General features: G+C 46.4%; 1 protein-coding gene across 1 annotated transcript in view; it reads left to right on the top strand.

The window, feature by feature from the left end:
• Positions 1–11,479, top strand: part of ITGA11 (integrin subunit alpha 11) — a 122,602-nt gene extending 111,123 nt beyond the window's left edge. The window contains exons 27-30 of the mRNA XM_036269899.1: positions 1,762–1,872; positions 1,984–2,079; positions 10,278–10,391; positions 11,107–11,479. Of these exons, the coding sequence (XP_036125792.1) occupies positions 1,762–1,872; positions 1,984–2,079; positions 10,278–10,391; positions 11,107–11,178 (393 nt within the window). The 3' untranslated portion in view covers positions 11,179–11,479. The remainder of the gene's footprint in view (positions 1–1,761; positions 1,873–1,983; positions 2,080–10,277; positions 10,392–11,106) is intronic.
• The last annotated feature ends 2,359 nt before the right edge of the window (positions 11,480–13,838 follow it).

Genomic DNA, 13,838 nt, shown 5'->3' with positions numbered 1-13,838 from the left:
AACAGTGAGAGAAAATGGAAACACTAACTTGAAAAGATATCTGCACCCCCATGTTCACTGCAGTGTTATTACCACAGCCAAGATATGGAAACAACCTAGGTATCCATTGACGGATAAAGAAATTGTGATATACACACACACACATATATACACATACACACACACACACACACACATATACATATATATATGCAACAGAATATTATTCAGCATAAAAAAGAAAAAAATCTTACCATTTGTGACAATACAGATGGACCTTGAGGGTATTAAGTGAAATAAGTCAAACAGAGTAAGACAAATACTGTATGATCCCACTTATATGTGGAATCTTAAAAAAAAATCAAGCTTATCGATACAGAGAACAGATTGGTGGTATCCAGAAGCAGGGGGTGGGTGGGTGGATGGATGAAGGGGATCAAAAGGTAAAAAAAAAAAGAACAGGGCTAGAGGCCTTGCTCCTGAGCCTAAAAGAGCCTCAGGATACAGATAAGCAGGGGAAAGGGGAGGGAGCCAGATGCAGCATCGCTAGGGGAGGGCGGAACGCGCATGACTTGTATTGCAGACACTGACCATATCAGCTGGGGCTCCCTGCCCCCAGAAATGAAAGGCAGCCCAGCTTCGACTCCCTAAGACAGGTTTATGTTCTCACAGCTGCCTCTGTCCCCAGATACCTATTCCTGTCCATGTTTTCACTATTCCTTCCCCAGACAAAAATCTCAGCTGTTTTAGTTTGATTTCCCCAAACAAGTGCTTTACACAAAGCATTTGTTTAATGTAATGCATTTTACTGAAGATTTGGGCTTGGGTAGGGTTGAGGTGGTTGTAAAAGAGTGAAACAATAACTTTAATCTAATTATTTGATGATTTGTTTGAGTTTCCTATTAAGGCAATATCATCTGCTGGTAATAATAGCTTAGCTTTACCATTCAATCCTTATAAATTGTTTTTCTTGTCTTTTTGCTCTGGCTAGGACCTCCAGGGTAATGGTAAATAGAAATGACCACAGTCTTGTCTTGATCCTGATTTTAAAGGAATTGCTTTTAATTTTTCATTATTAAATATTATACTTGCTGTAGGTTTTTATAAATACCCTTTATTGCTGTGGTTCTCAACCTTCCTAATGCTGTGACCCTTTAATACAGTTCCTTACGTTGTGGTGACCCCCAGCCATAAAATTATTTTTGTGGCTACTTCATAATTGTAATTTTGCTACTGCTATGTCTTAGGCGACCCCTGTGAAAGGGTTGTTCGACCCCAAAGGGGTCACGACCCACAGGTTGAAAACCACTGCTTTATTGGATTTAGGAAGTTCCCCAGGAATTTCTATCATAAACTGAAGTTGGATTTCCTAAAATGCTTTTTCTGCATCTGTTACAGTAATCATCTCACGTTTTCCTTTAATCTGTTTGCATGGTGATGGCATTCATAGGTTCCCTAACACTGAACCAAAATTTCATTACTGGAACACACCCAATTATTATGCACAACTTCAAATGGAGCATTAGCTATGCCATCCTTACCTTGCCCTCCAGCCACCCTGGCAGCCCAGCCCATGTGTCCCCCACCTCCACCTCTCTCCTTACCCCTGTCCTCTGCCCCTCCTCCCCCAAGAGCAGAACCCCAGTTGGTCCAGCAGTGCAGCTGAGCCATCTCTCCGGTGACCCAAGCCCCTGCTCACTTTCTCAGGTCATAGCTCGGTTTCTGCCCCCCTTCTCCACTAGAGCCTGGCTGCTCGCCCCTGAGATCCACCTTCTCTTTCAGAATCACAGCAACTCTGACGTAGTCTCCATCAACTGCAACGTGAGGCTGGCCCCCAACCAGGAAATCAATTTCCGTCTGCTGGGAAACCTGTGGCTGCGGTCCCTAAAAGCGGTAAGCAGAGCACCTAGGCTAGGCTGGCAGGAATAAAGGGAAGAAGGTGGGTGCTGGAGAGTCTCCCAACTGAGGTGGGGCCAGCTTCTGACAAGGCCTCTGATTATACAGCTCAAGTACAAGTTGATGAAAATCACGGTCCACGCAGCCTTGCAGAGGCAGTTCCACAGTCCGTTCATCTTCCGAGAAGAGGATCCCAGCCGCCAGGTGAGCCCCTGGGGGCCCTGCAGACCTGGGCTTGAGCAAGGCCAGCTTTCCCACGCCCTACAGTTTTCCTACACCCTCTGCTGTGTGTTTCTGCAGGAGAGAGATGGGTAGACCTGCCGGCAGTTAGTGCAGCGTCAGAGGAGAGAAAAAAGCAAACAAACAGGCCTGTGGGGGCAAAAGTGGACAGGGGGCCAGAAGGAGGCATTTGTCCAGTGCCTCAGGGGCCCCAGGCTCTGCGCCACAACAGCCCCATTGGGCAGAGGAAGGAAGAGAAGCTGCACGTTTCATACTCCAGGAAACTGAAACTAGAGCCCAAGGCTGCCTGCCTCAGGTGGCTCGTTGGCTCCAGAGCAGTGAGGCTGTGTCTTGGGCAGGCTGGGAGCCTAGAGTGACCATCCCACTCCTGTTCTCCCCATCCATTCTCACCTAAAATCTAAGGAAATGCATGTGACCTGTGCTTAGAAGTCTGGCATGAACTGAATTGGTGAAGGCCAAGGGATGCAACATGTCTTAGTATTGACACTTTTTGTTGTTGTTGTTTTTTAATTTACTTTTGTAACAGATGTTTCTCCTTTCCCCCCCTAGACACCCTCCTCTCCATCCTGCCCTCCCACCCATGTCCATTAGTTATGTCCATTGGTTACTCATACATGCATATAAGTTCTTTGGTTTATCTCATCTCTCCCATCCCCCCACTCCTCTCCTCTGAGGTTTGTCATTCTGAACCGAACGCCTTTCTATGTCTGGGTCTATTTTCTTCATCAGCTTATTTTGTTCATTATATTCCACAAATAAGTGAGATCGTGTGGTATTTGTCCTTCTCTGATTGGCTTATTTCGCTTAACATAATACTCTCCAGGTCCCTCCATGTTGTCTCAAAGGATAAGAGATCTTTCTTACAGCTGCATAGTATTCCATTGTGTATATGTACCACAGCTTTTTTATCCACTCATCTATTGATGGGCACCTTGGGCTATTTCCGACTTAGCTAGTGTAAATAGTGCTGCTATGAACATGGGGGTACATATATTCTTTCAGATTGGTGTTTCAGGCTTCTTAAGATATATTCCTAGAAGTTAGATCACTGGGTCAAATGGCAGATCAATTTTTAATTTTTTGAGGAAACACCATATTGTTTTCCATAGTGGCTGCACCAGTCTGCATTCCCACCAGCAATGTACTAGAGTCCCCTTTTCTCCACACCCTCGCCAGCACTTGTTTGATGATTTGTTGATGGCGGCCATTCTGACAGGTGTGAGGTGATACCTCATAGTTGTTTTAATTTGCATCTCTCTGATAATTAGTGAGGTTGAGCATTTATTCATATGTCTCTTAGCCATTTGTATGTCCTTTTTGGAGAGGTGTCTATTTAGGTCCTCTGCCCATTTTTTAATTGGGTTCTTTGTCTTCCTTTTGTTGAGTTGCATGAGCACTCTATATATTTTGGAAATTAACTCTTTATCTGATGTATCATTGGCAATGATACTCTCCCATATAATGGGTTCCCTTTCCATTTTGATGCTTGTTTCTTTTGCTGTGCGGAAGCTTTTTAGTTTGATGTAATCCCATGTGTTCATTTTTTCCTTTGTTTCTCTTGCCTTAGGCGTTGTATCAGTGAAAATTCTGCTGCATATGATGTCTGAAATTTTGTTGCCTACATTTTCTTGTAGGATTTTTATGGATTCACAAGTAACATTTAAGTCTTTTATCCATTTTGAGTTAATTCTTGTGTATGGTGTAAGTTGGTGGTCTAGTTTCATTTTTTTTGCATGTAGCTGTCCAATTTTCCCAACATCATTTATTGAAGAGACTGTCTTTATTCCATTGTATGCTCTTGTCACCTTCGTCAAATATTAATTGAGCATAATGTCTTGGGTCAATTTCCGGGTTCTCTGTTCTGTTCCATTGATCTGTATGCCTGTTCCTGTGCCAGTACCAGGCTATTTTGATTACAGTGGCTTTGTAGTATAACCTGATATCTGGCATTGTGATCCCTCCTACTTTGTTCTTCTTTCAAGATTATTGTGGTGCCCTGGCCGGTTTGGCTCAGCGGTTAGAGCGTCAGCCTGCGGTCCCGAGAGACCCGGGTTCGGTTCCCGCTAAGGGCATGTACCTTGGTTGCAGTTTGTCCCCGGCCCTGGTCGGTCGTGCGGGTGGCAGCCACTCGATGTGTCCCTTTCACATCGATGTTTCTCTCTCTCTCTCTCTCTTCCTCTCTCTCCCTCCCACTCTACCTGAACAAAAAAATGTCCTCGGTGAGGATAAAAAAAAATAAAAATAAATAAAAAAAAGATTATTGTGGTTATTCAGGGTCTTTTTTGGTTCCATATAAACTTTTGAAGTATTTGTTCTAGTTCTGTGAAATATGTCATTGGCATTTTATTTGTTTTGTTTTGTTTTTTATCTTCACCCAAGGACATTTTTTCATTTATCTTCAGATTGAGCGGGAGGGAAATAGGGAGGAAGAGAGAGAGAACCATCGATGTGAGAGAGACACATCAAGTGGTTGTCACTCACACGACCCCAACCAGGGCTGGGGACAAACTGCAACTGAGGTACGTGCCCTTAGTGGGAACCAAATCCAGGCCTCTCTGGTCCGCAGGCCGATGCTCTAACTGCTGAGCCAAACCAGCCAGGGCTGTTGGTATTTTAACGAGGATTGCATCAAATCTATAGATTGTTTTAGGTAGTTTGGACATTTTAATGATGTTAATTCTTCCAATCCATGAACAAGGTTTGTGCTTCCACTTTGTTATATCTTCCTTTATTTCTTTTTTTCAATGTCCTGTAGTTTTCTGCAAATAGATCCTTTACTTCTTTGGTTAAGTTTATTCCTAGGTATCTTAATTTTTTGCTGCAATGGTAAATGGGATTGTTTTCTCAGTTTCTCTTTCTGTGAGTTCATCATTGGTATATAAGAATGCTGTCAGCCTGGCTAGTGTGGCTCAGTGGTTGAACATTTACCCATGCACCAAGAGGTCACCAGTTCAGTTCCCAGTCAAGGCACATGCCCAGGTTGTGGGCCAAATCCCCTGTGGGGGGCCTGCAGGAGGCTGCCAATCAATGTTCTCTTTCATCAATGTTTCTATCTATCTCTCCCTCTCCCTTCATCTCTCTCTAAAATCAATAAAGAAAAAAACATTTTTTTTTAAAGAATGCCATCGATTTCTTGATGTTAATTTTGTATCCTACTACTTTGCCAAATTCGTTTATTAAATCTAGTAGATTTTTTATGGAGTCTTTAGGGTTTTCTGTGTACAATATCATGTCATCTACAAATAATGACAGTTTCACTTCCTCCTTTCCAATTTGGATCTGTTTTATTTTTTCTTCATGTCTAATTGCTGTGGCTAAGACTTCCAGTACTATGTTAAATAAAAGTCACGAAAGTGAGCATCCCTGTCTTGTTCCAGTTCTTAAGGGAAATGCTTTTAGTTTTTGCCCATTGAGTATGATGTTGGCTGTAGGTTTTTCATATGTGGCCTTTATTATGTTGGGATATGATCCCTCTTTTCCCACACTGCTGAGCATTTTTATCAAAAACAGGTGCTGGATTTTGTCGAATGCTTTTTCAGCATCTATTGATATGATCATATGGTTTTTATCTTTTATTTTGTTTATGTGGTGTATCACATTAATTGACTTGCAAATATTGTACCAGCCTTACATCCCTGGGATGAATCCCACTTGATCATAGTGAATAATTGTTTTAATGTATTGCTGGATCCGATTTGCTCATATTTTGTTAAGGATTTTGGCATCTGTGTTCATCAGGGATATTGGCCTGAAGTTTTCTTTCTTTATAGTGTCTTTATCTGGTTTGGAATTAGAATTATACTGACCTCATAAAACGACTTTTGAAGTCTTCCTTCTTGAATTTTTTGGAAGTGTTTGAGGAGAATGGGTATTAGTTCTTCTTTGAATGTTTGGTAAAACTCCCCCGTGAAGCCATCTGGGCCCGAGCTTTTGTTTGCTGGGAGAGTCTTGATTACATCTTCAATTTCCTTAGTTGTTATTGGTCTGTTCAAGTTTTCTATCTCTTCCTGGTTCAGTTTTGGGAGATTATGTGTTTCTAGAAATTTGTCCATTTCACTTAGATTGTCCAATTTGTTGCTTTATAGTTGTTCATAGTATTTAACAACCCTTTGTATTTCTGTGGTGTCAGTTGTTACTTCTCCTGTTTTGTTTCTGATTTTGTTTATTTGGGTCCTCTCTCTGTTCTTGGTGAGTCTAACTAAGGGTCCATCAATCTTGTTTATCTTTTCAAAGAACCAGCTCTTTGTTTCATTGATCTTTTGAATTGTATTTTTGGTCTCTATGTTGTTTCTTTCTTTTTTTTTTTTTTTTTTTTTTATCCTCACCCAAGGACATTTTCCCATTTTTTTGTTCAGGTAGAGTGGGAGGGAGAGAGAGGAACAGAGAGAGAGAGAGAGAAACATCGATGTGAAAGGGACACATCGAGTGGCTGCCACCCGCACGACCAACCAGGGCCGGGGACAAACTGCAACTGAGGTACGCGCCCTTAGCGAGAACCAAACCCGGGTCTCTCAGGACCACAGGTCGACGCTCTAACCGCTGAGCCAAACTAGCCAGGGCTCTATGTCGTTTATTTCTGCCCTGATCTTTACTATTTCTTTCCTTCTACTTGCTCTGGGGTTTTCTTTTGGTATGCTTTCTAGTTCTTTAAGTTGTGAGGTTAGATAGTCAATTATAAATATTTCTTGTTTGTTGAGGTAGGCCTGTAGTGCTATGAACTTCCCTCTCAGGACTGCTGTTGCTGTGTCCCATAGATTTTGTGTTGCTGTGTGTTCATTTTCATTGGTTTCCAGGAAGTTTTTAATTTCTTCCTTGATCTCCTTGGTAACCCATTTATTGTTTAATAACATGCTATTTAGCCTCCATGTGTTCAAATGTCTTTGCATGTTTTTGATTTAATTGATTTCTAGTTTCATTCCATTGTGATCTGAAAAGATGCTTGATATTTCAATCTTTTTGAACTTGTAGAGACTTAGTTTGTGTCCTAACATGTGGTCTATCTTTGAGAATGTCCCATGTGCACTTGAGAAGAATGTGAATTCTGCAGTTTTGGGGTGTAATTCTCTGTAGATATCTATTAAATCCATTTGATCTAGTGCATCATTTAGAGTCTCTGTTTCCTTGTTAATTTTTTGTCTAGAGGATCTGTCCAGTGATGTCAGTGGGGTGTTGAAATCCCCCGCTATGATTGTATTGCTGTTGATTTCTCCTTTGAAGTTCTCCAGAAGTTTTTAAATATATTCTGGTGCTCCTATATTGGGTGCATATATATTTACCAAGGTCGTATCTTCCTGTTGGATAAATCCTTTCAATATTATGTAGTGACCTTCTTTGTCTCTAGTTATAGCCTTCATTTTGAAATCTATTTTATCAGATATGAGTATTGCTACCCCAGCTTTTTTTCCTTTTCATTTGCTTGGAAGATTTTTTTCCATCCCTTCACTTTCAGCCTATGTGAGTCTTTTGTTATGAGGTGGGTCTCTTGTAAACAACATATATATGAGTCATGCTTTCTCATCTAATCAGCTACTCTGTGTCTTTTGATCGGAGCATTCAATCATTTACATTTAAAGTTATTATTGATATGTGCATATTAATTGCCATTTTTGTATGTTGTGGTTATATTTTTTCTTCCTATTTCTTCTACTAATTACAGCAGTATTGACACCTTTTGTATTGGGTAAAACCAGATCAAACTGGCTTGAATCAGGGTCCCAGAAAGGGGTGGGGCTCTGTGCAGTACTCTCCTGGGAAAAGAAGTTGGGTCTTTGAAAAGTCCAGTCCTCTGAAAAGAAGTATCTCAGGCATGGGACACTGCTGCCCTCCACTGGCCATGTCCCCAAACTGCCAGCCTGGGCTCCAGGTGAGCATTTAATATCAGATTCTGGGTAACGCCCCTCCCCCCCAGTACCACCCCAGGAGATGCTGGAAAGCAAAACAGGCATGGGCTGGAAGCCAGCCTTTATTTTTTTCTTTTTTTTTTTTTTTTTATCCTCACCCTAGGACATTTTTCCATTTTTTGTACAGATAGAGTGGGAGGGAGAGAGAGGAAGGGAGAGAGAGAGAGAAACATCGACGTGAAGGGACACATCGAGTGGCTGCCACCCGCACAACCAACCAGGGCCGGGGACAAACTGCAACCGAAGTATGTGCCCTTAGCGGGAACCGAACCCGGGTCTCTCCGGACCGCAGGCCGATGCTCTAACCGCTGAGCCAAACTGGCCAGGGCCGGAAGCCAGCCTTTAAGAAAACACACAAATAGCCATCACAAACAGGGCAGATCTGTTGAGCCCTAACTATGTGCCAGGCATTATAACACTCTTCCCGTGTTATGTGTGAGGTATGTCCCACCGCCCCAGTTGTCCGGTATGAAAACTGAGGCTGTGGGAGTAGGCAGAAGAGGAGCAGTGACTTGCCTCAAGTGAAACAGTGACTCAGTGGCCAAGCCGGGACTCTACCGTGCTGTGGCAAGGGTTCAGTCAGTCGCTTGCTCGTTGACTGAGCTCCTACTCTGGCTCGGGTACAGCTCCTGGCTCTGAGCATAGAGCAGTGAACCAATCAGAGAAAGCCCCTGACATTCCAGGCGGGAAGAAAGGTAATTAACATAAATACATGGTAGGCAAAAGTAGGTTTACAGTTGTGAGTATTCAGGACAGTTTATTCTTGTACTATTATTCATTATTTTATTGTTTTCTATAGGAACAACTGTAAACCGACCTTTGCCCACCCCTGTATATACAGTATCAAGTGGTAATGAGGTCTGCCAAAAAATGCAAGCACATAAGGGTGGAGACTCAAGGGGTGCTGTTTTATACAGGGAGATTGGGAAAAGCCTCCCCAATAAAGTGACATCTGACAGACTCTGAGCCATGCCAGCAGAGGGGACAGCACTGCAAAGGCCCTGCAGCAGGTGTGCCTGGCATGCTGCAGGCCGGGTGGCTGGAGGCTGGAGTAGAGAATGGGGGGAGCGTGGGAGACAAGGTCAGCGAGGTCAGCAGGGCCAGAGAGTGTAGCCCTTGCAGGCCAGGGCAAGCCCTCCATTTTTTACTTCGAGTGGGATGGGAAGGAGGCTTGGAGTTTCTGAGCAGAGCAGAGCATAGATCTGCCTTCTTCTGGGTGCTATGCCGAGGACACACTGTAGGAGGCGAGGCAGAATCAGGGGGTTCGGTGGCTCCTGCGGTCTGCAAATGGGAGAGGAAGGTGCTCAGACCCAGGAAGTAGCCCTGGAAGTGAGAGGAGTGGCCACATTCTGGGTGTTTCAAAGGTAAAACAGTCCGATTTTGCTGTCGGAGTCCATGCGGGGATGAGACAAATACAAGGTTTCCAGCCTGAGCGACAGCAAAGAAGGATGGTGCTGCCACTTGCTTTGAGGTTAAAACATTGAAGGAACAGATCTGAGGGTGAGGAGTGGGATCAAGAGCTTGTTTGGGGACCTGTTAAAGGTGCCAGGTAGGCCGAGTAGACAGTTGGATATGAGCCTATAATTCAGCAGAGAATCGGGGTAGACGCAGAAGCGTGAGAGTGGTCAGAGCACAGATGGTCAAAGCCCTAAGTGTGCCCAGGGCTGGCTGCATCGGGACTTCCATAGCCCTGGACACTTCTGCCTTTGGGGCTCCTTCCTCCAGTAAAAAAAATCTTTACCATTTTATGACTGTGTACATATAAAGACAAAACTAATCCAGGCAAAATTATACTCGTTTATTTCTTCTAATTTTAAAAGAAATTAGATCATGTTTGTGGGCCCTAAAGGTACGACGGGCCCTGGGCACCACGCCCACTGTGTAAGTTGGCCCTGGGCGTACCAGGGAGTGACTGTAGAGAAAGAAAAGGTCCAAGGATGGAATCACAGGGACGCGCCAACTGTTAGACGTTTGGGAGGTGATGAGGAAGCAGCAAAGAAGACAAGAGGCAGAACGTGTCTCAAAGAGGTGGCAGGATCACCTGGACCACTTAACTCAGGTGTCCACTGTGCAGGGGCTGAGAGCTGAGGCCTCTGCAGGCTGGGTGCCTCCCATCATGCCTCTAGCATCGTTCCCTAAGGAAGGGGGTGCAGCTCTCCCACCAGGGGCCAGCTGTCTCCTGCGCTCCAACCCTGCCCCAGGCTGCCACCCAGGCCCCAGGACACTAATGCTATTAACCTGGTCTCCCTTTCCCCCTTGCAGATCACGTTTGAGATCTCCAAGCAAGAAGATTGGCAAATCCCCATCTGGATCATTGTGGGCAGCACACTGGGGGGCCTCCTGCTTCTAGCCCTGCTGGTCCTGGCATTGTGGAAGGTGAGGGTCCCCCTCAGGGTAGGGGTGGGGAGCTATACCCTGGATGGTTGGCCCACCCCTGGGGCTCCAGCCTCTGGGCTCTGTGGCCAGTCCCCAGGTCCTACTCCCCATGGGAGTTGGCACCGGCCCGGCCTCCTCCCCAGAACTTGCCTGCTGCCACAGCATCCAACCCTCATCACAGCAGGCCGATTGGCCACCAGAGGGCACTCAACCTATGGCTCCCACCCTTTTGTAGGTTCCTTTGAGAACGTGATGAAAGCTAGGGTTCCTCTCACAAGAAAAAAAAATAACAAGTACACACAACCACAAAATGTCCCCAACGAAGTCAGGCTGTTAACAAATACTTCAAAGCCCTTCGCTGTCTCTGAGTCTCAAGAAGCCCCAGTCTCAACCTCCTTCTGTTATAGATAAGGTGAAGGAGGCCCAGAGAAGTGTGTTAACTGGGGCAGGGTCACACAGCATGGCTTCTTGCCTCCGAACCCAGGCTCTATTTCACTCTGTTCCAGTGCCCTCTCACCAGTTAAGTGACCCATTGTGAGGCCCACAAGAGAGCTGGGGGAGGGTACTGAGGGTACTTACCAACGTGAGCTGGGGTATTCTGGAAGCCTTCTGAGGGAAGAAGCCTAAAAAGGGTTAGTGGAGGGAGAGCAGGGAGGGGAGTTAGGCCTTGTCCACTCTGCGCACTCCTGAGACTCCTGTCTTTGCCTCCCCACAGCTCGGCTTCTTTAAAAGTGCCAAGCGCAAGAAGGAGCCGGGCCTGGACCCCACCCCCAAAGCGCTGGAGTGAGGCTCCTGAGGAGGCTTCGCGTCGATGGGGCCAAGTCCAGGTGGTGCGCGGGCTCAGGCCGGTGGCCCGCCGAGCTGGGGCGGAGAGCGTGCCAGCTCGCTTTGCACTTGACCTCATCTGAGAAACTGGGCTCCCTGTGAAGGGAACTCAAGGCAGTTTTAAGAGGGACTGCCCTTCTGGGAGACTGAGACAACTCCAACAAAGATCCCTAGGGATATAAAGGGGCCCCTCCCAAGGCACACCCCAAAGCCTCCCCCAGGCTCATGGGGGCATTTGCTACCCCCACCATTAAGGTGCTAGGAATGTCTAATCATCCTCATCCTCAGAAGAAACCCAGAGAAGGAAGACTGCGAAGGCAGACCCACTCTGCACACGCCAGGCCCCCAGTGAGACCCAGTGAGACAGCAGGTCTGAATTCTGCCGTCTTCCCATCCCCTATGCTGCCCATGGCTCCTGAGTCAGCCTGCCCCTTCCCCAGGCAGGAGATGGGTCCCCGGAGCTCCCCCAAACAACTGAAGCCCAAGGGCTCCAAGATGACAGCTGAGGGCCAGGGATGAAGACTCTGGGACATGGAGACTGTGACGGACAGGCAGCGGGTCCCAGGATACGGGGCGCCCACACAGAGACAGGGAGGCAGTCCCCTATGTTCACACTGCCACCCACACTCCCCCACCGTGCTCAGACCCCCACCCCACGCCCCACCTCCTCGCTGTCGCTTCGTTCCCAGGCACACCCGGAAGCGTGGGTGACGCAATCCTAGGGCTCGGCATTCCCGTGCCGCCTGCCCTGCACGAGCCAGGCCGGGCGCAGGGTAAAGGGGGGAGCCTCCCCTCCCTGTGCCATCCATCCCTTTGTGCACACAGCCTCCCATAACCTCCACCATGCACAGGAAAGGGGTTCAGCTGGCACTGCGAGGGGTCCTCTCTGGAATGCACTGAATAAAGCCGGTACAGGGAACCCCCTCTTCAACAAGTATCTGATCGGCCGGCTCACAGGACAAGTGGTACCACCGATGACGATGATGGCCGCAGACAAGAGGCACGCCCGGTGCCCAAGCCCAGTAATTTATGCCTTAGTCTTGTTTTGAGGTAGACACGAAAGGGGGATACATCAAAGGCATCTGTCCCCCATCACACAGCATGACCTTTACTGTTAAAAATATTTTAAGAAAATTTTTTTAAAAGTACAATGTTTAAAAACAACCAAGGCGTTGACTTTTCTGTGGGCACAGCATGCCCTGGCCTAGCGCATGCTCTTTGGAAAAGTGGATGAAAAGAGGCTCCCTGCTTCCTTCCCATCATCTGTAAGTTCAGGAGGGGCCTGTCCACCATTTGCTCCCTGCAAGTGGCTGCCGGGTCTGGGATGGGTATCCCCGGTGACAGAGCACTCCCTGCCTCCTGAAACAGACATTCCACATTCGGCCAGTTTGGAAGGTGGGAATGCACACATCACTGTAGCTTCTACCCTGGTTCCAGCTTCCCCCCTCAGGCCTCCAGGCTTCTCCAAGGTAGCATGTCAGTGTTGACCTTCTGATACCCCGACTCCAAGTTTCTTCACCTTGACACGCAGACTGCTCTTACACCAGGTCGTCCACTCTTGTGCTCTGTAACCCCAAGAAGCCAGAAGCCAAACCTCAGAAATGATCTGATCTTGTTCCCCCATAGATGAGGACTCTCAGCACCAGAGAAATTAAGAGGTGGCCTTAGGTTCCACAGCAAAATAAAGACTAATCCCAGGTTCTAGCCCAGCCCCAGAAGGGCTTAGGGAAGGAGCAAAAGAAACTTATATAAAATAACTCTTTTTTTTTTTATCCTCACCCGAGGCTATTTTTCCATTTTTTGTACAGATAGAGTGGGAGGGAGAGAGAGGAAGGGAGAGAGAGAGAGAAACATCGACGTGAAGGGACACATCGAGTGGCTGCCACCCGCACGACCAAGCAGGGCCGGGGACAAACTGCAACCGAAGTACGTGCCCTTAGCGGGAACCGAACCCGGGTCTCTCCGGACCGCAGGCCGATGCTCTAACCGCTGAGCCAAACCGGCCAGGGCTAAAATAACTCTTTATGCTAATATTTTTTCTCAAATAGTGAAACCAAAATGAGAAACATTTTTAAATCATAATTACCCCCCATGGAGTAACTTGCTAAAGAACTGATGAACCCACACTCAAGAGTGCTTTGTTTAAGTACTAAGTCTTCTGTCAAAAATCATCAATGGAGAGAATGCTTTTATGGACCTTACTTTTAGAAATTGAAATTCTAAAAATAAAATTTTTTAATTTCCATATGCCAGCACACTGCAGGCCAAGGAAAATGTATTGCAAGGCCGATGCAGCCCAGAGGTCACTGAACTGCAACTTCTGGACTCTCAGAGCTGCAGTCCCTCCATGCCCTCCCCCAGCCCTACACCAAGAACAACTAACTGATAAAGAGATGGGGGAAATGGGAGGCTTTGTATCTTCAAGCCCTTTGCATTGTGTCTCTCATCAATTTCCCTTTTTCAATTTACTTGCTCTGGGTATAAACATCCAAGACTGGCCGGAAGAGTGCCTGGGAGGGCAGGCGGAGAGATGCATCTTTTATAAGGAGCAAAGCCTCATGCCAGAGCAGTTTCTCAGGCCTGGCTGCATTTTAGACTCACCTGGGAGCTTTAAAAGATACC

The sequence above is a fragment of the Molossus molossus genome, unplaced genomic scaffold, assembly GCF_014108415.1.
Source record: "Molossus molossus isolate mMolMol1 unplaced genomic scaffold, mMolMol1.p scaffold_m16_p_1, whole genome shotgun sequence".
Classification (NCBI taxonomy): Eukaryota; Metazoa; Chordata; class Mammalia; order Chiroptera; family Molossidae; genus Molossus; species Molossus molossus.
Note: the sequence above shows the minus strand (reverse complement) of the source record. Positions and strands in the feature narration are given on the sequence as shown.